Source organism: Diabrotica undecimpunctata, unplaced genomic scaffold, assembly GCF_040954645.1.
Source record: "Diabrotica undecimpunctata isolate CICGRU unplaced genomic scaffold, icDiaUnde3 ctg00001891.1, whole genome shotgun sequence".
Classification (NCBI taxonomy): Eukaryota; Metazoa; Arthropoda; class Insecta; order Coleoptera; family Chrysomelidae; genus Diabrotica; species Diabrotica undecimpunctata.
Window position 1 is genome coordinate 1 of NW_027312886.1, and position 25,067 is coordinate 25,067.

General features: G+C 34.7%; 1 protein-coding gene across 1 annotated transcript; it reads left to right on the plus strand.

The window, feature by feature from the left end:
* The first annotated feature begins 2,210 nt into the window (after window positions 1-2,210).
* LOC140431755 (phospholipase B1, membrane-associated-like) lies at window positions 2,211-23,474 on the plus strand. The gene is made up of 6 exons (XM_072519636.1): window positions 2,211-2,429; window positions 3,238-3,457; window positions 5,701-5,927; window positions 15,257-15,419; window positions 19,056-19,364; window positions 23,319-23,474. The coding sequence occupies exons 1-6, from the start codon at window positions 2,226-2,228 to the stop codon at window positions 23,450-23,452; spliced, it is 1,257 nt and encodes a 418-aa protein (XP_072375737.1). The 5' UTR covers window positions 2,211-2,225; the 3' UTR covers window positions 23,453-23,474.
* Window positions 23,475-25,067: the final 1,593 nt, after the last annotated feature.

Below are 25,067 nucleotides of genomic sequence, written 5' to 3' on the forward strand. Positions count from 1 at the left end.
CGCGCTATCTCAGAGTGTCGTTTCGGTATAAAAATTTTCGCCCTGTGTCCTAGCGCGCCCGAAATTCTTGGTTATACATAGAATTTTTGTGTGTATATTGTTAAAGACATTTATGATTCGGAATTCTTGGTTCTACATGGAACTTTTATGTGTATATTCGTGAAGACATTTACGACATCATATACCCGGAACAGACAGGCTTAGTTTTTCTAAGAAAATAGTCATGCATCTTGCCCAAAATCTAAATAAGAACTGTGAAATTATTGTGGACAACTTTTATACCTCCGTTAACACATATCTCACAGGAACTATTAAAGTCAATAGAGGTGTCCCAGCGCGCCCGAAATTCTTGGTTATACATGGAATTTTTGTGTGTATATTGGTAAAGACATTTATGATTCGGAATTCTTGGTTGTACATGGAACTTTTGTGTGTATATTCATGAAGACATTTTCGACAATATACCCAGAACAGACAGGCTTAGTTTTTCTAAGAAAATAGTCATGCATCTTGCCCAAAACCTTCTAAATAAGAACTGTGAAATTATTGTGGACAACTTTTATACCTCCGTTAACACATATCTCACAGCAACTATTAGAGTCAATAGAGGTGTACCTAAACAGTTAATAGAGGTTCACTTGGATATACACGTCTTGTTTTGGTCGCAAAGGCATGCTTCTTTTAGTGCGTTACAAAAACTCTACATTTGGCGGGTTTTTGTAACAAACAGCGATATTTAGACGCGCTATCTCAGAGTACATACAAAGAGTTGCTTTGTGCCCTCCAATTTTTAAAAACTGGCAGGACCCTGGTCTACCTGGCCTTTCGGCATACGACCGTTAGCGCCTCCACTGCCCCTACGAGTCCAACATCAAAATGAAGGTGGCGAGATGCATCCCCCGTAGTACCTGTGTTGCGATTACCTCACCTATCCGTAATCCCCTCCAACGGGCGGACAGGTAACGCAGGCAGAGGAATTTCCACCTCGCACGTAGACAGGTCGCCGCCGAGGATCTCTCCCCTACCACTCTTAAATCTCCAGGCGGGTACGTGCCAGCTCGTTCAACCTCGCCTGGTTCTCTTGGAATGAGAGTAGAGTGGTCCCACGAGACTCTTGTCTCGGATACTAGGAGTGTAGACCGGTGACCGTGACGCCTAAGCGTCTCGAGTGCGTTTCTACAAACCCGACACCTCAAGCGACGACACTCCACCTCTCGATTCCTACCCATTAGTCGCCTCTTACTACAGGCAGGTCCTTCTGACCTCGGCCGTATTCTTATCTCCGCGAGCCGAACGGAGGTAACCACATACAATAAGCCAAGGCACGTGGAATTGTATGACCAGAGCATGGGTTCAGTTAATGCAATGGATCAAGACACAGAAACATGCGGCCCTCTGCGAAAATCTTAGGCGTGGTCTAGCAAGGTTGGTTTACACTTAATTCATCAAATGCTGTTGAAATCGAAGGTACTATATAGCAGGACACATATCCATGTATAAACATACAAAAGCTTGCTGTAAAGACATTTTTTTTATAAAGTATGGCGCCGGCTATAGAAAAATGGCAGAAAACATCAATCAGCCGTCAACTTTCAAAACTTTGCATGTTATATTTGATTTCTCAAAAGAAGCAGGAAAGACTGGATTGAGAAAGATCTGCGCTATTTGTAAAAGGCGAGGTGTGCGAAAATTGACAAGGAAAGGTTGCATGAACTGTCTCGATCAACCCGGACTGTGTTCAGCGGCCCACTTTCAAGCATATCACAATTAAGAATTATATCTACTACTCTCTTTTTCTTTGGTGTTTTTAAAATTTCTTTATTTTTTGTACTTTTTGATAATATTGTTTCGTTATTTCTATGTAGTTATTTGGGTATTGCGTTATATGTAGATATTCTGGTATATCTATATATGTATATCCAGACGTAGATATTTTGGTAAACTAATACAAATACCAAGTATTTATTTCTTATAATGAAAAGTGAGTTAAGTATTAGTTTTAGTATATATTATTTATAAAAAAAAAATTCTTCATAGGGCTGGTATAGAACAGTCGACTTATAAAAGGCTGAAGCAGAAAGAGTGATTTATTTTTAGGTTTTTGTACTTTCGGGTGTATTCTTAAAGAGATATTTAGGGCAGTCAAAACCAGTTATAGCTATTATGACTGTGATAATACTAAATAATTCTACTTTTATAGAAACCACTGGATTTTCTTAAGAAATATGAACAACAAAATATACATATTTAGGTCAATATTATGGTTAATGCTTCTATTATCCATATCTACTACATACAGCAGAGAAGAAAGAACATTTTTAGATCCGGCGTTTAAGAATTTAGTGCGAAGACTCAAAATCCGATTAGGAGCTCCGAGTCAACATGCTGTAAGAACTGAGAAAAATAGAAAACTGCTGATAAAAAGCGATGTAAGTATTTTTTATTTTATCACCACACTTAAAACCGTTGTTAAAAAATTACACTTAAAACATTTGAAAAGATCAAAAGAAAAAGAAAAAACAAAAATCTAATACCGTCGTTATGTTTTATTACTTACTTCGTTTGGAGTACCAGAAACTGAATTCACTACGAATTTTGACCAGGATGAACGGCATGTGGAATGCAATTTTAGATTCCCTTGCCGAGTAATTTATCCAGCTGTTTGTTTCGCAAGTTTTAGGAAACGCAGTGGTAAAAATTTGAATTCGGTTTCGCTAGTTTGAAAGTATTTTTATTTGGAAAGTTTGGAGTTCTAACTTTCATACCATAACCAAATTTTCTAATGTGTTTTTGTGAAGTCTAACTTATAGTCCTTTTTATATTTTTTCAATGATAACGAAAAAATAAATAGAACCAGCTTTTTCTGTAATTTTGTTACCAAAAGATCTCTCCTAGTAGTTATACTTAAATATTTGACCATAGCTCCGAAGATGGCTTCCTAAGCCGAAAGCGCTAACCTAGGAACTAAAATCTTTTACACAGTTAAAAAGTACTTCCCTTTTCCATCTTTTGATTTGTTGTAAGTGTGTACAAAAACATATCAGTTTTTTTATTACTTAAAATAATATTCTATTGTAAGATGCTGTGTGGGACACCCAGGAAAATCCCAAGTTTTTACCATATCTATCTTCTCTTATATCGTTTTTACCGAGTTTCCAGGAATTCTCTTATTTAGAGAGAATATGCAAATTTGCAGCATATTAATATTTGTTATATTTTATGTAATTTATTTTTTAGACATTGGCAGAAAAACCACCTTTTGCAGATTTTCCGTGCGACCGAAGCCACACAAAAATAAGAAGTGACACTGTACCAACAAATGTTAATCAGGTACGCCCTGGGGATATCGACATCATAGCTGCTATGGGTGACAGCTTAAGCGCCGGTACTGGAATATCTTCTGCAACTATGCAACAAGAATTGTTCTCGGAGGAGAGAGGAAGATCGTGGTCGATAGGTAATTATACAAAATTATTAAAGGAGAATGAATAACTAAAAATTTTTTATGTTGATGATATAATCACCCACGTCATAAAATACAAGCAAAAGTCATAAATTCAGTAAAACTCGGGGCAAATGCGCCCCTAGTAAAACTGGAAAATATGGCGGAAAAAAAATTGGTTACGCAAAACAAACATAAATTAAAATATATACGGAATGAATGAATCTTCATCAATAATTGTTTTATCAAACAAGAGCAAGATATACAAAAAAGGTTAAAAAGAATAGCAAAAGAGTACTCACAAACAGCAAAAGAGGTCAAAGTGGGGTTGGGAAAATTGCAGTATATGGAAAGTTCTGGAAATTGATCAAACGCAAATAAACGCTAAAAATCAAGTCCCAAATGCAAAATGTCTCAAGGATTAGGCAATGGAAAAGGTAAAGAATAAGCAAAGAAAAACCTTGGATAGGTCAAAATAATCTTAGAACAGGAACAAGTATAAGAAGTACATTCAAAAAAAAGATTGCTAAAACAGCAACTGCCAAAATAATTTAGTAAATATGGAGTTCACATATGATCTTTACAAAAAACCAAATCAGAAAGGGAATCTCATGAAATAGAAGTCAAGAGTCTTCTCTTGCTGCAAATCCATGCTTAGTAGAAGCTATTGGAAGATATTAGGAATAACCTTTGTATTCTAACAATACATCTATAGTTTACCCTTGAAAAACACTACCTTTTGCACTTTTTACGAAGGGAAAAGACAATGAACTGAAATTACACGATTCTATCTCCTTTCAATTCGAACTCCACCATTGTTCTAGACGTGAATTGTTCAATTCTCATCAGGAACACTTGTGATAGTTCAAACTGAAATAAAATACAATTAATTTGGCCGTTATAGTTACATAACTATACGCTCTATATGAAGCAACCAGAAGTCAGAAGACTTTTCTTCGATAGCGAATTAGGTGCACCGCAAATCCAACCTGCATCCCTTCTTTTACTTTTATTTTAACGTCTTTTCTCTACATACAGAGTATAAAACATATTATTTATTGAGGATAAACGAGATAAAAAGGTTATTTCTAACATCGTCCAATAGCTTGAAGCAAGCTTGGATTTGCGAAAAGGAGTCTCCTGACTTTTTGTTGTTTTGTATAGAGTTCGCTGTTAGCGTGTAGAACGTGGCTACGATATGTTGACGATACCATCTGAATGGTATACATCCTAGTATCAAAATTCACGATGGAGGTGGAAACTAATTCATCCCTACAGTTTCTCGACGTTATCAAAAGGAAAAACCAATCCCAAGGTTTTCATTACTATATTTATCATTACTATGTTTATCAAAAATCCACCCATACCAATCGTTATTTGCATGCCAACTCTCATCATCCATCTTCACAAATTAATTCAGGCATTAACGCGCTATCTCAGAGTCAATACGCCTTTCCGATGATGCAAGTAGATCCGCTGAGCTTTCTTGTTTAAAACAAGCCCTTATCCAAAACGGTTACCGCGAAAATTACATCAATAGGAGCATCCACAGATATCAATCTCACTCAATCTCAATCCAAAGACTCAGAACCTTATCATACGAAAGCTCTTCCTTACTTTAAAGGTGTCACTGACAAAATCGACAAAATTCTTAAATCAAGAGGAATGAAGACAATATTTACCCTCCAACAAAAACTTTGATCTCTCGTCCAATCAATCAAAGACAACATTCCAAATGAACAACAAGGACTTTACGAAATTCCTTATGCAGACTGCCTCCGATCTTATATAGGCCAAACAAATCGTAGAATCCAAATTAGGATTTATGAACATTCTATTTCTGTTCATAATTCCGATTCAATTTCAACTCTAGGTCAAATTTAAAATATGGGGTTAGAACAATGAACAACATTTGTAAATAACTTTTTTAGATATTTCTAACGCGGAGCAAAATATCGAAAATTTACCCTGTTTGTGGAATCAAATTTACATTTTAGTTGAGTATCTTAAAAAATGTGAACCTTCATCCTATATAACTGTGTAAAACTTTAAATCTGTGTTTATTTGGATAGCCGACATCTAGGACTGTCTTCATCTTAAATGCGATAATATATATATATATATATATACATATATACATATATATATATATATATATATATATATATATATATATATATATATATATATATATATATAATATTCTTATTTCTTAGTTTCTCGTATTTGTTAATCTTTAAGTTATTATCATTTTCTAGGTGGAGAGGCGGATTGGAAAAGATTCCTTACATTAGCAAACATTTTAAAAGAATTCAATCCAAAACTATTCGGTTATTCCTTAAACACATCACAAAGTTTTCAGTGGGATTCACAATTCAACGTAGCGGAGAATGGCGCCATTTCACAAAACTTACCATTTATGGCCAAAGAGTTGGTTAAACGTATTAAGAATGATAAGAGGACGGATCTAAAAAATCACTGGAAGGTAGCTAGTTTATTTATAAGATTTTTTATCATTCGTTTTGACTTTATTTCCATCTTCTACTGCTATTATTTTGACAGTGGACCATCATCTTACATTTGAGAAATGACAGCACAAAATATTGAATTATACTTTCTTAAATTTGGCTCTTACGGCATTGTTCTTCTCTTTGGGTTGCCTTTTCTTATATCAAAGCAAGCAGACGGCAAAAATAAAAGACGATATCAGATAGATTTATGTAAGATTTTAGGTAGATATGACAGCGCTCCTGTAAGTACTTGTAAGCCTCACCGACCAGTTACGCCAATATCGCAAAAGAAAGTTATTAGAATATAGAACATTCTCGTAAATGGCTAATGTCCATATTTTAGCCAAATCGGACTTAAAATATTGTTTTGACCGTGTGTGATTCGCCAATTTAAAAAAAATGGAACGATTTTAGAAAAATGGAACGAGTGGTGACCATCTAAAATGAGTTTCAACGTGGTCACAGGGCGGTTTCTAATAAACCTCTACCAGGTGCCCCGAAAACGGCTACCACGGAAAATATGACGTTACAAGAATCGATGATTTTGTGGCAGACCGCTGATTGAACATACACAAGATAGCTAAAACAGTATGCATCTCAAAGAACCGCGTGGGCTAGATCTTGTATGTAATTTTGGGCATAAGAAAGTTGTCAAAGCGATGAGTGCCACATTTGATCACTCCTGACAACAAGCGTAACTCTAAAACCACTTCAAAGCAATGTTTGGCCATGCTTCGTGACCCATTTACGAAAAATGGAGCCACTGGTACACACCAGACACCTAGAAATAGTCTATGAAGTAAACTGCATCCGACAAACGTGCCCAAAAAGACTATTTTATCGGCCGCAATGGTGATTCACATCGTTTTCTGAGATTCACAAGGCGTGGTCTACATCGACTACCTGGAGAAGGGTAAAACTGTCACACGAGTCTTTTATGCCGAATTATTGGGCCAATTTGATGTCGAATTGCTAAAAACTAGGCCCCATTTAGTGAAGAAAAAGTGCTCTTCCAACATGAGAACTCACCTACACATTCGTCATCGTCCCGGCTAAATTGGTCGAATTGGGGTACGACCTGCTGTGCCATCCACCTATTCTCAAGATTTGGTCCCATGCGTTTTTTTTTCAGCCATAAAAAAGTCACTTGCTGGGCAGAAAATATTGAATGAGGCAGAGAGTATATGAATGTTATTACCCCTACGGATGCCTATTTTGCAGAAATCGAGAAAACGTATTTTTCAAACGGAATAAAGAAGTTGCAGAATTGCTGGTCAGTGTATCGATATAAAAGAAGACTATGTTGAGAAATAAATGACCACTTTTCCAAAATTTTCGTTTTTGTAAAGGTAAAGTACTTAATGGACTACCTTGGTATGTAGAACCTTGCGAAACACGCAAAAATAATAATAATAAACGAAGTACAAACACAAGAAATTCAACGGTAACAAATTATAATTAGTATCAAAAATTATTAGAGGAGCAAGTAGCAAAATGTAGTTTTAAAAATGTCTGGTGAACATACACAAATTTTTAAGTAAAATCAGCAAAATCACTTGTTAAAAGAAATCAAAAATGATAAAATGTGGATACGGTTGGATACTAACAAACAAATAGTAGAAAAAACTAAATTTAATTCCTTCGAACACAAATTTCAATTAGTCCGAGTAGGGTAGGAGAGCACTGGCTAGAAAAAATATTCTGATTCCATTTTTTTGCAGAATATTTCATAAAATAGTCCCCTTATAACAAAAGTGCATATTGCCAAGAGAAAATGATAGTCAACAATTGTTTAAACAATTTTTTTTAATAAATTGTGAAATTTAATTTTTTTTTTGTCAGTAAGATGTTCGTAAAGTCTATATATCCCAAAACGCAACGGTATATCAATTAGTTGATGGATTTGCGCATTTTGAAACTACCTACTGGACTTGAGCCTTCATCTCATATTTTTTGTTCTTAGAAATTAGTCTCTTTAAATCATAACTGGTTTGTTTATGACAATAAATACACCTAATTAGCGGCATTTGAAAGATCAAGGACTGAACTTTTAATGTAGAAAGTTTGAAAAAGGTTGGCTTTGGACGAAGTCGTCTACAAAGCTTCAAAATGAAGAGCTCCAATTCGTTCAACTTGAACTAGTGACGGAGGAAGACTGAAATTTTATCCTATGTACTAATTAGTAAAAATTATGCAACAATTTTAAAAGATATAAAACAACTATCGAATAAATTTAAATCCTAATAAAGTGTATTGATAATTGCCTAACATGTAGAAAATAAGTTGCATTAGAAATAAAATTGTAACCCTAAAATGTTTATTTTTAATTGAAGGGTATAGATGGAAAAGTCACATTTTCCACTCTTTGTCAAAAATGCGTTTTTAGTTGGTTCGTATTCTCCACATTAAAATACACAATCTTTCGAAGTTTGAGAGAGCAGAATTAACAATCTCTTGTACAAATTAATATAAAAATCGCGTTGTTATCATAAAACTAATATTCTCCGGAGGCTTACGGTCACGTGCCACTTATTGTCGATTTTTTCTCGATATTTAAAATAATAAAATACAAAAATAATGGATGTAAGTAAACAAAAGTATTGGTGAAACTGTTAGGAAACGAGTGACGGCACCGGAAAAATGGAAGAGAAGTAAGGTAAGAAACACAGGTATTTAACCTAACTTTAATCTTAACTCTGCATTGTTAAATTTAAGATGTCTTGCTCAACTTAAATGTTCAGATAAAAAATAAACGATAGCCAATCTAACCTATGTTTATCTTTCGTTTTTTTAGATATACGACAAAAGGCTTTCCGAACTTCCTGACATGCAACCACCATAGTGGCGCACTATTATGCAGAACAATATCAGCTCAGGATATTAGACGCTTTCACTCAAAGTTTTATGCAACACAAGATAATATCTACATTTTTGAAAACCTTAAATGTATCCAGGTTTAGGGTGACAAAAGAGAAAAGAGAAGGGGACAGAACTTCTTATGAGTTTACAGCTAAAAAAGCTAGTGTTATGCGTTTTTTGAATAGCTTAAACAGTTGCGAAACACATTATTGTACAAATAAGATGGCTCAAAAGTATCTCTCAGTTAACTGAGAGATACAAGATAACTGAGAGATACATCTCAACTTAAGGCTATACCAGGACATAAAGACAGACCCCGTTCTAGGAATGCCTGTAGACCGAATGGTTACGAGGTATAGTTTTAACAAAAATTTTCAAATTATAATACCAAAAAAAAAAGACTGGGAAACTGGTCCGCCGCTAACAGCAAACTCAATATGGTATACGGACGGCTCCAAAACGGATACAGGTACGGGGGCTGGAATATATGGCATAAAACCAAGGACGGAAGTCCGGGTATGTCTAGGAACATACGCGACCGTATTTCAAGCCGAATTAGCTGCTATACACAGGTGCGCTATGGAACTAATCGGCCGAAATGTAGATAACGACTCCATCGTTATCTATTCGGATAGTCAAGCGGCTCTAAAGGCTCTCAGTTCGGTACAGGTCGATTTATGGCTGGTATGGAACTGTTTGGATGTCCTCTCTCAGGTGGGAAGTCAAAACAGGTTGACACTTGCCTGGGTGCCGGGACATAAGGGTCATCGTGGCAACGAGAAGGCCGATGAATTGGCCCGAGAAGGCGTATCTACGCCACTGGTTGGTCCGGAACCCTTCTTTGGAATCGCAAATACGAAAAAAAGAGCAGCCATACACAAATGGGTACAACAGAAGTCTCTTGAGTGGTGGAACAACTCACCAGGACAGAGGCAGGCCAAACAGTTCATCAAAGGACATTCGGCTAAATTTACAGCAGACTTACTTTCGCACAGACGCAGGACTGTCAGAATGATAGTGGGTCTGCTCACTGGGCACTGGGGACTCAATAGACACCTGAGTCTCATAGGCCTGACAGAAGAGGACACCTGTCGTTTCTGTCTGGAAGAAGAGGAAACCGCTCTACACGTTCTGTGCCATTGCGAAGGTCTCGCACGAATGCGGTTTCTAGAACTCGGAGAGGAAAAACCGGAAGCACCAGGCTACATGAAAAGGCCACTATCAAGACTGTTGAGTCTCATTAAGAGGACCAAGCTAGATGAAGTGCTTTAAAATAAGGGGGAAACACAATAGATCTGCAAAGGTCGCAGTGTATCAGGCTCTATTGGCCGCCCCATTTTCTACATTCTACATCTCTCAGTTGAACTTAATGTACGTAAACTTTGACGACTGTAACTATTCAAGACAAAACTGTTGAAGTAAAAGAGCAATATTTTAGATAAATTTTAACACAGAATATAATTCATAATTTGGTAGCCACCGGGTGGATGTTTGTTTAACTTGCTTGTCACTTACCGAGCAAATAAAAGTATGCAAGGATGTACAGCAAAAAACTACTTTCGTAACAAGGAAACGAGTACATAAGCTAAAATATACTTCATTTTATGACCTTAAGGAGGCCAAAGATGACTTGTTGATTTTAAGCTTTGATTGTCAAAAAAATCAGGAGCTACCGAAACTTCCAGATAAATCCATTTATTATAGTCGACAGTTATACTTTAATAATTGTTGTGTTGTAAAAGGGTCTTAGGGTAAGTCTAAGTCTAAGGGAAAGGCTAAGTAACATACAAGGAGACGAAGGTCCAGAAATAACGGAAGAAGAAGTAATGTACGCACTAAAAAGAATGAAAAATGGTAAAGCCCCAGGTCCAGATGAAATACCAACGGAAATCCTTAAACTAATAGAAAAAGACTCGATTCACATTTTGGTTAAACTTTTCAATAGCATTTACACATCAGGAAAAATACCACAAGAATGGCTTTTATCCATCTTTGTTACTATACCAAAAAAGATAAATGCCAAACAATGCAGTGATTACCGTACAATCAGTCTGATGAGCCATGTACTGAAAATATTTCTGAAAATTATACACTCTAGAGTACACAGAAAACTACGCGCTATCTCAGAGTTAATACCCAGTTTGGATTCCGAAATGGACTTGGAACAAGAGAGGCGTTGTTTGCACTGAACGTTATGTCTCAAAGATGTCTTGACATAAATCAAGATGTATTCATGTGTTTCATAGATTACAACAAGGCCTTTGATAAAGTGCGGCATGATCACCTAATCAGACTCCTGACAGAAAAGAATTTAGATAAACGAGACATCCGACTAATAGCAAATATGTACTACAATCAGAAAGCAGTAGTGAGAGTAGAGAATAATACCACTGAAGAAATCGAAATAAAGCGCGGTGTGAGACAAGGGTGTATACTGTCACCAACCCTGTTTAATCTCTATTCCGAAGACGTAATGAATAGAACACTCTCTGAGCAATCCGTAGGTATTAAAATAAATGGTGTTAGATTAAACAATCTGAGATTTGCCGACGACACCGTTCTGATCGCAGAAACACTTGAAGAGCTACAGACATTGGTGAATAAGATAGCAGACTGCAGCGAAGAATATGGACTATCTTTGAACATAAGGAAAACTAAATTTATGGTAATATCGAAATCAACACAAAATGTCCAAAATTTATATTTACACAATGAAATTATCGATCGAGTTAGCAAATACAAATATTTAGGCACTTTTATAAATGAAGACAACGATAGCTCAGCAGAAATCAAAATAAGAATAGAAAAAGCCAGATCCATATTCACTAAAATGAAGAGAGTGTTCTGCGGAAGAGATTTGAGCCTTGAAATGAAACTTCGCCTGATGAGATGTTACGTACTTTCTGTGCTGTTCTACGGAATGGAGTCATGGACGTTGAAAAAGATTGATACCAAAAAATTAGAGGCATTTGAACTGTGGATGTATCGCAGAATCCTGAGAATATCATGGACCGAGAGAGTCACAAATGTCGAGGCCTTGAGAAGAATGAATAAAGAAAAGGAAGTCATATTTACGATCAAAAAACGAAAACTGCAATACTTGGGACACATTACAAGAGGCGAAAGATATGAACTGCTTCGAATAATTATGCAAGGGAAAATAGCAGGAAAAAGGTCCATAGGAAGAAGACGAAACTCCTGGCTAAGAATCTACGGGAATGGTATAGCTGTAGCAGCAACGAATTGTTTCGGTCAGCAGTTTCGAAAATACGTATAGCCCTGATGATCGCCAACCTTCGGAACGAAGATGGCACTTGAAGAAGAAGAAAAGGGTCTTCGAAATCCAAACTTACTATGGAAAACATAACTTCCTACGTATGGACTGAGAACGAGTTTGGAAAAGGTTCAGATTGCGTTTTTGGAAATATTATGAAGGAAATCAAAAAGCGCAAGATAATTGTTAGCCCTGACGAATATATTCAAAAATAGACAGGTTTGGTATTGTTAAAAAGCTTGGAGATGACGTAACAGTTGCAAACTGAAAATCGGTAATAAAGGAAGTCATAAAAGCTCCTGGTTCTTTGCATTTTGGCATACAGTCATGTAAACGACTTTACTTTATCCGAAAAAAGCTAAAAAACGTCAACTGTGTTTTGGTTCAAGGTGAGAAAACTTATAAATGGAGAAGTAAAGTTGCGGATACTGCACGAAGAATCACTTCTTCTTCATGTGCCCTGTCCGTTCCGAACGTTGGCAATCAACATGGCTACTCTGACTTGTTTACGGCAGATCTGAATAGTTCAGCAGATGACAATCCGAACCATTGCCGCAAGTTTTGGAGCCACGAGTGTCTTCTCCTCCCTGGACCCCTTCTGCTGTCTATTTTCCCTTGAACGATCAGTTGTAGTACTCTATATTTATTATGTCTCATAACGTGACCCAAGTATTCCAACTTTCTTTTCTTTATACTTATTCCTACCTCTCTCTCTTTACCTATCCGGCGTAGTACCTCTTCGTTGGTCACGTGCTCAGTCCAGGATATATGTAATATACGTCGGTAAGCCCACATTTCGAAGGCCTCTACTTTTTTCATCAATGTTGCGGTCATTTTCCACGCCTCCATTCCATATAACAAAACCGGGAATACATAACATTTCAGAAGTCGAATTTTGAGAGGTAGGGTGAGGCTTTTAGAGGTGAAAATTTGCTTCATGCTAGTGAACGATGCTCTTGCCTTTTCTACTCTTATACGTATTTCCTTCGCTTGATCCAATTTGAGTTAACTGTTGTTCCCAAGTAGATGTACGAGTCCACGTGTTCAATTCTTTCATTGTCTAATATCAGTTGCTGTGGTGGTTGTTGGGTTTTGCTTACTAACATCCATTTGGTTTTTGTGATATTTAGTCTGAGTCCGTATTGTGCACTTGTTTTTTGTATCTTACTCATTAGGCAACTCAGTTCCTCCATGCTACTTGCTAGAATCACAGTGTCATCAGCATACCTTATGTTATTAATTATTTCTCCATTTATCTTTATGCCTTCTGTGCTTTCCTCCAGCGCTGTCTTAAATACTTCTTCTGAGTATATATTAAAGAGAATAGGAGACAAGATACAGCCCTGTCGTACCCCTTTCTTGATCTCAATTTTATTGGTCAATGTAGATCCTACTTTCACTTTAGCTGTTTGACCCCAATAGAGACTCGCTATTGTTCGAATGTCTCTGTAGTCGACTCCGATCTTATGGAGAACTTCAATTATCTTTTCGTGCTTTACGTTATCGAATACTTTTGCGTAGTCTTTAAAGCATATGTACACGTCTTTGTTCATATCTCTGCAGCACTGGATGAGTACCTGTAGACTAAAAAGTGCTTCTCTTGTCCCAAGAGAATTCCGAAACCCAAACTGCGAATCTCCAATGTTATCCTCGCATTTTTTGCTTATTCTGTTGTAAATAACCTTGGTGTATGCCTTCGAAATGTGGTTAATTAGACTTATTATCCGATGTTGATCACAAGACTTTGCTTTTGGTGAAGAATCACTAAACGAGGACAAACTTTTGCGTAGCTTGGCACCCGAGTCTATTGCTAAAGGTAATTGTATAGCGAAACCCCAAAAAGGAAGAAGACGTAAATTCGCTTTTAAAGAAACATTATGGAGATAAGTGGAGAAATTTTGAAGAAATATATTTTTACAAGCATGTATTAGAAGAAGGAGTTGCAACTGAAGAAAATGAAGTATGCGTTGCTGTTAATGAGATACCTGTTTTCCAAATTAAATTTTTTTATTGGCAAGTTTTATAATTTAAAGTAAAATTTGAGCAAAATAAAACAAGTTTTTCAAAAAAAAACTGAATTTTTTTATACCTAAATTATATTCGTAAAATATTATGGAACTTTTTTATCTGAACATTCCCATTAAGCTTGGTTGGTTTCAAAACTAACTGTTTCCTCCTTGTTACAGTACAGACCCCAACAATAGCGCACCTAGAATTTTCCTGTGGGGGGGGGGGATTTGATTGGGCACCGAAATTTTTTTTATGCTCTTTTTTATGCTACCTCCCTTTTGAAGCCTTAAAATTTGTGAGTAACAGTGTCGAAATTGTGCTCTTGGGAGGGGGGGGGATTTAACCCCCAAAACTCCCCCTGGGTGCGCCACTGGACCTCATTCTCTATTTTTTGGTACCAAATGTAACATTGTCCAAATTAATAAGTAATTTTTTTTTTTGTATTTAGCGGTCTATTCCACACCATATCTTTATAAAATCGATTATTAAGCTACTTTCTACACGTAAACAAAAAATTCGTTATAGCTGACTTCATAATATTGTTTCTAGACGTTTTTCTCATTACCTCTAAAATTTTAATAAGTGAAGAATGTTACTTTTGCATCTATACCTTTCAATTCAACTAATGTTTAGTTACTTTCAATAAATATTGGTTTGACATAGGCTTCTGATTTATAAATTTTTTCTGATAAATTTTTTTTTCTTAAATATTTTAAAGTGAGTGCAATTGATCCAAAATGAGACAGCATAGTTTAAGATGGTTCGGCCATATTTAACGTCAGATTCAACGAGACGATAATCAGCCAATATGAATTATTGCTGATTTGCACGTTTCTGGGAGTAGTAAGAGAGGAAGAACTGGGAATGTGCTTAAGCAGGACATGTGAGTAAATAGGATTAATTGAACTTATGGAAAAATGTAATTAGAGAAACCGATCCTGCGTAGGGACATAGACAAAAAGACAACGAAAATGATGATGATGAATATCTGTACCTCTCAAAAAAAGCTGCATTCTTGAATCTTGGATACTGTGTTTTAATCTGTGTTTTAATTTATGATACTATTATTTAATTAACTTTATTCACTTAACATCTACTTTATAAATATTTCTAATTTTTAGTATAAGTATATTTTCTAAATATTATGTTTTGCATTTTAAGATGATAACCATAATGGCTGGGCATAACGACTTTTGTTCAGAAAACTGCTATTACAAAAATCCCAACGATATCCTTAAGTACCATAGAAGTGACGTTACAGAAATGTTGAGATATCTACGAGATAATCTACCTAGAACAATTGTTAACTTAGTTCCTCCTTTAAGTAAGTTTTGTATATCTGCTTTATTTTTATTGTTGTTGCATAGAATATCTGTTGTAAATGCTTTATTAATTTGTAGATTATGGTAAGGAGTGTTGTCAGTGACAATATCAGATCCTACAGGCAAATTGGGAGTTATCACTGTTTTTTTAATCATTTTTCATAATTTTCTGCATTCATGTCATCACGATAATATCTTGTCTTTGCACCTGATGCAAAAATCAAAAGGACATTTGGTATGAAACTCATTTGCCCAATACCGTGTTTGATAACCGAACTATTTCCTTTTGACATGTTTTTAAAAAATTTACCACCACCGATTTGTCCACCACCGTGTTTATAACCAAACTACTTTATTTTGACGAAACAATTTATCAACTACCACTTTCACCACTATCATCTGACCAGCATGTAGAGGACACTCTTCAATAGTAGTAGGTTTCATCAACGAAGTATGTATGTTTTCACATAGAACGAAGATTAGAGATATTGTGGAAGAAATTGCAAAAATGAAATGGCGCTGGGCAAGTCACGTAGCCCGATATAATGACAACAGGTGGACACGGAGAATTCTAGAATGGAGACCAAGGACGACAACAAGAAGCACGGGAAGGCCTCAAAAAAGATGGGTAGATGACATAAGAACAGTGGCAGGCAAACAGTGGATTAGATTGGCGCAAGATAGAGAAAGATGGAAGCAATTGGGAGAGACCTACATTCAGGAGTGGATGGAAAATGGTTGACAAAGAAGAGGTTTCATCAACATATAAGTACCATTGGTTTTACTTCACTTTTGTAATAATTAATATTGTCTAAATACTTAAGACGTACTGCCCGAATGGCATTCCGTTCAATTAATCAATTTTATTTATCTTTCGTTTTCTTCTATCTAAATCTCAAATCTTTTACAATCATGTAGAGAGAACCCACACTTCCAGTTCACTCTTACGCCAAGTCTTTTCTGCAAAAGCTTAAATTATACACACGACATGTACAAAGAATGTCTAATCACAGAATCTCAAAGGAAGTATTAGGATGGTTTCCAAAAGGAAGGAAAAAATGAGGAAGACTACGGAAAAGTTGGAGAGAAGGCGTATTATTGCTTAAACTTTGGCTATTTGGCATTTTTGATAGAGTTTTGATCTTTTTTTTATGTGAATCATCTCCAATATGCATCTTTGGTCCTAGTTTTGTTCTTTTTCCAAAATCTGTACATTTTCAAATTAAAAAAGTTGCTATTTTTGTAGAGAATGCTTGTCTAACTAAGGCTATAGTGTCCAATTTGTTGGTTTGTATACTATGTTTGTGTGCAATAACTCTTTTATGTAGATATTGGTGTGTTTGTCCAATATATGTTAAATTGCAGTCTTTATAATTTATTTTATAAATAACATTCAACTGATGATCTTTCTTTGCTAACATTGGGTTGAATTTTTGAAAAAATGTTTTCCGTATATTTTTGACGATTTATGTACAATATTGATGTCATATTGATATATATATATATATATATATATATATATATATATATATATATATATATATATATATCTAGTGTTTGTTTGATTTAGTGACATTACTATTATTATTGCTAGATATGATTTGGGTTTGTTTTGGATCGGTATCAGAATTAGATTGATTTCTGATAATGAGTCTTCTTTTTTTAATTAGATTGTTGTAAAATTTTGGTGGATAATTATTTTTTTCTTAGATATCTTTAACTTTTTTCTTACTGACTGTAAGTCTTACTGAACTACCGGAAAGCTGAAAAAAGTTAAAGATTTCTTAGAAACAAATTATTATCCACCAGAATTTTACAACCATCTAATTAAAAAAAGAAATTTCATTATCAGAAATAAATCTAGAGTGAGACAGTATGTTTTCTATGTCAGCTACGAAATTACATACAGAGTAGTCCTTGAATGAGGGTTGTAATCCGAACTTTGAAAGTTTGAGGACGTTGTTGGGTATTTAGATGCCTGTGAGATTTTTTATCCATTTCTCGTGAAATGGTAAGCGATTAAACGGAGTGGTCCTTAACTTGTTTAATTTGTTTTGGAGATAGAGATTTATGTAGAAAGAATGTGTATTTTTTGATTAGAGAAGCTTCACACTGATCCAAAATAGTTGAGGGAATGAGATATTCAAGTTGGATGAATATGTTTGACATTTGTCGATGAACGAATGCTATATCAGAATGTACGGACGAAATGTGGAAGTTCAACAATCGTGCTCTCACCTGCATGTTGATAAAATCAGCTCTTCTTGTCAATTTATTGGACAGGGAACCCATAGTTGACTGCATGAGGTGGTCGGTGCGATCACTTATGAAACGTTGGTATCTCTTTGTCTTCCTGCATTGATTCAAAAAGATCTTTTGTGCTTCGGTTCTCGCCAATTTTTTGTTAAGTTTGCTTCATCTCTTAAGTAGTATCGTCAGTTTGGGTTCCCTTCTTTAATGTCAATTTTCGAAATATCATAGGTATATGAGATGTAAAGAACATACACCTTCATATATTGTGGTGGTAGGTGTGTCCTTAATTTTTTTTATAAATACACATCTTATTTCTGAACAATAAACAAAATACAAAAATATTTATACAAAATACCTTTATATTTGTATTTCATTCCATTTAAAACTTGTCTCACAGAAGAATAATTTCCCTGGAACCAAAATGATGATGTGGATTTACGATTATGCATAGAAATGTTAAAAAAAGACATAAATAAAGAAGAGGGACAGAAGAAGAACTCATTTACCCTGTATAGTCCAACTTTCCATATTATTCTGTCTTTAGTGAAGTCAATGTCCTTCCAAATTTTTGTACTTTTTACCGTTGTTGCCATTGGTCATTGACAGACCTATTTTATCTTCACACCCCCCATTGTTTATTACGATAAAGTCAAGGTAGTTGAACTGTACAACACATTTAACGTACCATTTTTAATCCAAAAACGTATGGTTAATGGTTTGTTTTTATACACAATAATAATACATTATAGGAGCAACAGTTATTATTGGCCATTGAATCACTCAACCTAAAACAACGGTTGTTTTATTAGATTTATGATCCTTAAAATAGTAGTGAAATATTTATTAAAAAAAATTTGAAGGTAATGAATGATCTTCTATAAGCTTTTCAAACGACAAGAAAATGTTTAAAACAGCTTTTAGCATTATCATCATCATTGAGCTCCATGTCATTTATGCATTCTTTCCAATATTATACATAAATTGTAAAAGAGGTCCGGTCAACTATAGAACCGTTTTTAAGAGACCTTGAAAAGCTTTGAACATGTTGGAAACAGATTCATATGTGTTTTGTTTAAAGTTAATTTAGGTTTAGTATTACCCTGAATACGAGTTACTCTAGACAAAAAAAATTGTGTTAGCGCATCATTTTTCCTTTTTCCTACTGTTAATCAGTTTCGTTAATATTATTAATCATGCAAAAAGTCAGTCAGTAATTAATTTAAATTAACATTTTATATGTAAATTAAAGGTTTTTTAAATCGTTTTGTAAGTGGATTTTTACAAATATTCAAATATCGCTGACTAAATGATAAACTTAATTAACTTAGTTAACTTAAGTTGTGTTAACATTTTATGTATTTGAATTAAATTAACGTAATTTTTAGAACTAGACATTCTTGCTGATCTTAAAAATCCACCAAAAAATCAATATTTAGCTCATAATCTATTTTGTCCGTGTATTGCGGGCTTACAATTCAGAAGCAGAAGGAAAGAGTTGACTCGCATCATGGAGGGATGGCAACAGATTGACCGGGAAGTCAGTAACATGCCTGAATTCGATTCGGACGAATTTACTGTGATATTACACAACTATACTAGCAATTATACGTTACCTACTAAGGAAGATGGTTCTGAGGATTATGGGTATCTAGCTCCAGATGTTTTTCATTTTTCTGAAAGGGGACAAGCTAGATGTAAGTTGTATTTTTTTTAAAGGAAAAAGACAGTTAAGATTTGATTTGACGTATAGTGCGTCTGTATATCTGCTTATACGTATTTCACCCTAAAATGGATCATCAAAACGGCTATTCACAGACGCTCTAAACGTGAAAATAAATATTTCCTGTTTTGTATAAATAAATCCGTAGACTAATTTTTCGAAACCAAATTTAAGATTTGATGTCACGTATAATGCGCCTGGAGATATGTTGTGGAATGCAATTTTAGATTCCCCATGTCTCTAATAACATCTTTATCAACGTCTGTTTTGCCTTGCAATTCTTAGAAGGCCCAGATTAAAGCATAAATCTAAATTTGGTTTCGAAAAATTAGTTACCAGATTTAGTATTTTTTAACTTTAGATTCTAATAGAATAAAATTAATTATAATGTACATACAGTAGACAAGCGAGAAGTGGCTGGTCATCTGCGTAAACAGAAAATAAACTTTCATGGGGCTGATAGAATAAGCACAGTATATTGCTAAAGAATTATTAAGATATTATTTTAGCATTAAACTGCGTTGACAGTCAGAAAAAAATTTAATTATTTAGTACAAATGTAACATTTGGTCAACTCGCAACAAACCACGTCTCGCTTGTCGCACTCTACAGGTGTACAAAAAAGAAGAATGCTTCAAAACTTTAGTACATTTTAGTCTTAACTATTTTAGGACTGAATATATTCCGCAGATATCCAAAACTTTTCAGATAAAAAAAAATATGAAAAATAGTCTTGTTTTGGTATCCAAAGTGATCTATTTTTTTTAATATCCTTTAATTCTGTGGTAGGACATGGGACAAGTGTCCCAGTAGTGTTTTATATCGTTACTAATGTGCCTTATTAGTAATACAGGATTAATTTTTAAAATATATAAGATCACATGAAAAAAATAGCGGAAAAATGCATTATTAGCATTAAAAAATGTGGAAAAGATGCCTAAAGTCACTACATAGTAGCAAATCACAGGTCATACAAATAGTTTTGGTTCTTGTCTCTTTCCTACAGAGAAAATATCTATGACACCTCCTTCTGGTAGAAATTTGCTTTGGCCAATGACCCATGACATTCACCATGCTCTTTTGGCGTGAGGAAATTCTTCCAGAGCGACCACTCAAGCGTCTCGTCATTTTGGCTTTGGATCTGTCATGAAACTCAGGAGATTACTCTTTGTCTTATTTATATCGTTGTATATTAATCACGAGTTAACTATTACTGACACCAACAATTTATAAAAAAAACTTTCCGCCACCATTTAGCGGATTTTCGGTCATAGTCATCAAAAGTAGATACTTTTTTTGGTACGAAAGATCCACTCCCCCCATGAACTGATTATACCAGTTTTTAGTTTCCTTTTTGCAAGTCCTGTAGATATATTGTCACAGTTAGACATTAGTAATACACTTTTTGTATCTTGCCCCCTTATACTCAGTTCCCAGCATCCAAAACTTGAAAATCAGACTCACTTATTGACATCCTTTTCACTTAAAATTTTGGTGTATTCAGTTAATAATTTTACAGATGTAAAAAACCTGTCAAAACAGGGGCACACATAAGAAAAACATATTGTACTAGCTAGTATTTTCACCACACGTTCACCAAAAGTACAAGCAACAGCTTCAACCTCTTTACCAGAGTAAGTGTTGAAGTCATATATGTATCTGGTAAAAAAATCAGACTTTTGCCAAATTTTTCTTCCCGTTTATATTGATTTTAGTGGAATATACTGTTTTAGGAAAGACCTTTCCTTGAATTTGGTGATCAACAGACTCATGAAAACTCTCTGTTCTGGCTTTTCCAAAAATATGCTTAAAACATGAAACCACTTCATCTAAGCAATATGTCTTAGGTAAATTATTAGGCTTTTCAGGATCATTATAGTACATTTTTGATAACAAATACCAACATCGATCACGTGGTATAGCCTTTTTTATGATTGGGTTGCCGTAGGATTAATTATTTGACCAATAGTATTATTCTTTATTAAACTGGCTTGGTCACCTAGAAAGAATGCCAGATAATCGAGCTGTAAAAGTAGTCCAGAGATGGAAGCCCCAAGGAAACAGAACAAGAGGAAGGCCCCGTAAAAGATGGATAGACGACGTAGAGAGGGATCTTAAAACTATGAACATCAGGCAGTGGCGAAGGAAAGTATCCGACAGGGCAGAATGGAAGAACATTGTTAAGCAGGCCAAGACTCACAAAGGGTTGTAGCGCCATTAGAAGAAGAAGAAGAAGTATTGTTCTTTATTAGCAATATACTGTGGCACAACCAAAGAAGATCATTGTTGCACAGTGATCAGTTTCTTAATTCTCTTTAGTATTTTGGTGTGCAAATGTAAGATTAGAGTAGAGAGCGATGTGTATAAATAGAGACTTCGGAAACAACTTTATAAATACATCCATCTCACTTGAACCTCATCCAACATCCAAAGTGACTCCTTGCCTTTGATTTGGAATATCATGTTTTGGTTTGAACTTCGTGTATGGTTGTTTCCACATTACGAGACCAGACTGGTCGCCATCTAGGTCTGACGTCTTATCTTCTTCTTCAGAATGTATATTTTTGAGATCTCTTTTAAAACCTTCCTCTTGCGAAGAATGTTCTTGTTGAGATTTTCATGAGATTTTCCGTGACTGGGTAGATATTCGTGAGAATCTGAGAAAGTAAAAAGTTCCTCTGGTTCTAACAAGTCACTTAGCTCTTCAACGATGTTTTCCAATTCTTTCTGTATTAAAAAATGTCTGTCCATAATTCAGGAATTGCAAAAAGTAGAACTGCTGTCACTATTGAGAGTCGATATAAAAAACTGATGGAACACTAATGACCCGAGCAAGTGTAGACTACTGGGACATACATGTCCCATTACATGAATTGTGCGAATAAAATGAAGGAAAATGGATTTTATTAGAAATTTTAGTTATTTTCAACAACAAACGCTTTTAGAATTGTTTTCTACTAGTACTTTGCAAGCAAAAATACAAAATATGTATCACAGCAACAAAACACAGAACCACGTACAAAAACACGTTTGTGTTATAAATCATTTCCCAAACGAAAATTTGAGGTTATATAATCGAATAATTGTTGATTGCATAGTATAACGAAATGTTTAGTAATACGGTTATATTTGAATAAAGTAAATTTAGGGGACAAATAGGGACCACTAGAACTTTTTTAAATTTCGTGGGACAATAGATCCCCACAGTACCGAAAAGGTTAATTAACTTTTTTATTTGTTACCCAATTTTGACAAAATTGTCGACAGAAGTAGATAGAAAAGCATTCCAGATTAACTAACATTATTTAGATTTACTAATAGTATCTATACAAATTATACAAGGAAAAATAAAATTAGGTTTTTATCATCTTGGCTTAAGATGGTCTGGTGAAATATAGCTTTTGGTTATCACTTAAAACTATGTAAATTTGTTTAACATTTATTGTTTTTTATTCATTTGTATGAATTAATTATGTTATTTACTAATATAATAGAAATTAACCATATCGTTAGCTGAAAATACGTTTATTATCACGTTTCAATTTCCACTATTAAAAGAAACTTCGTTATAGATAAACAAAAATGTCACAAAAAACAGTTTTAGTGCCATTTTCTTTAATTTGGACATAAGCAGTAATCAAGGTTATCATAAGAAAGATCGTGTCAACTTATTTATTGTGTGACAGTTGTATTTGGTCTATGACCTCATCACTTACCAGCTCAGTATGGTAGGTCATTGGCAAAATTTCTCTAACGAGTTTATCTCGAACCCCTCAGTGATTTTGATAGCAATCGAATAAGGGAAAGAACGAAGCGTGGTAAAAAATCTATAGACTGGATCAGGCTATCAAAGACAATGACCATTGCATTTACTAACATAATATAATACTAGGACAACTTTTATTAAACTCTGTTACGTATGTTTTAGTTGCAAACGACCTGTGGAATTCCCTTTTGGAACCGTACGGAAAGAAAACTAACGCAGGAAGGAAAGAATACTCAGTATTTCATTGTCCATCGGATGAACATCCTTATATTTATACGAGGACCAACAGCAAATAAGAATATTTAAAGAAGAAAGTGATAATATGTACATAACCTTAATTATTATTAAAAATAATTAATTTATTAATTGTGTTTCTTTTTATACCTTTGGATCAAGCTATGAAGAAAATTATATTATTTACTTCTTCTTCTTCTTATAGTGCCGTGCACCTATAGTGCGTTGGCGAATTATCTTAGGGCCAGACATCTGTCTCTTGCGGCATGCATTTTCTGTTTACTACTATTTATAATATTAGTAACAATGGTTGAAGTTTAGTAATACATCTTTACTGCATTATCGAGGGCTGAAAGTCCCTTAGAATAAACAAAAAGTTTTTTTTTTTAATGAAATATTTGAAATTAAAAATCACATTAAATTTTCTTTTTTTTTTACCCCTGTAACTTATTAAAATAAACATTATACAAGTTTTTAGGGACTTTCGGCCTTCAATAATAATGTAATCATTCAATCTGCGTTTAAATTTTTCATAAAGACATTAGTTTTCACAGGATTCGAAAAAAAAAACGAATGCATTTAAAAAACATTGGTCCGAAATTGTGCGCCTACGCTCTTAAGTTATAGTTAAGTTTTTGATTACTTACGTACAAAGGTGCATCCAAAGGTTTAAGTATGGCTTTGTATAGAAGAATTTTGTTTTGACTGTTGAGTTTTGAGTTACGTCCAAGGATTCAATACACTTGCGGAATTTTAAGTCGAGATGTCTTCTTTTGGTCTGGATATGTTTCTTCCAAGTGAGACGTTGGTCACGATGAAAGCCAAAGGTATCTAGCGTCTGTTACTGTTGGTATTCTTACATTGTCCATTCTTACAGGTGGGCATGTGTCGTTTACTTGTTTACTTTTGTTCGCCAATTTGCGTACCAATCACTGAGTATATCCAGATGATGTTGCAGGTTTTGTTTGGCTTGTATTGGATCTTCGTCTACAGCTAGTATTGCTACGTCGTCAGCAAAGGAAGTCGTTAATATTATTGATCTCTCTTATATCGGCTGTATAGAGTGAAAAAAGCAGCCGTTTGAGAGCACTACCCTGCGGTACTCCAGGTGATAGGACAGAGGTTAGATTGTTGGTTATTTTACAAATATTTATTTGATATGCAGGATTTGGGTAGGAGGAAATGATTACTATGTAGTTCTATCTTTACTTTGTAAAGCAGATTTCTGTGCCAGACTTTGTCAAATGCTTGTGAGATAGCATTGTAGCATTTCTTTTCTTCAAGATTTTTTAATATTAATTTCATTTATTATTTGGACATGTTGGGTAGTGAAGTGATTTTTCTGAAAACCAAACAATTAGAGCTTTGAGTCCTTTTTTTGTCTTTATTGCGTTTTATCCTGTATATTTCTTTGTTTCTGTTGGTGTTTTAATTGCATTATGATTTACCAATCTCCGTAGGGAGGCGGCACTCTAAGAAAGATTATTAGGCTATCTTGTCTCGATGATTTGGGCGATGCTGATTTTATGTGATATAACATAATATATTTTTTTAAGTTTGCAAGTTTCCATGTCGCAAAAAGTGTTCTTATATTCCATATCGTCTTACGAGTACCAAGCATCAAAAACTTAAAAATTTGCTTTATAAATATATAGACGAAACTCTGAGATAGCGCGT

Coding starts and splice junctions, on each gene's coding strand:
- LOC140431755 (XM_072519636.1), top strand. CDS start 2,226: ATGAACAACAAAATATACATATTTAGGTCAATATTATGGTTAATGCTT. Junction 2,430..3,237: donor AACTGCTGATAAAAAGCGAT/GTAAGTATTTTT, acceptor TTTATTTTTTAG/ACATTGGCAGAAAAACCACC. Junction 5,928..15,256: donor ATCTAAAAAATCACTGGAAG/GTAGCTAGTTTA, acceptor TTGCATTTTAAG/ATGATAACCATAATGGCTGG.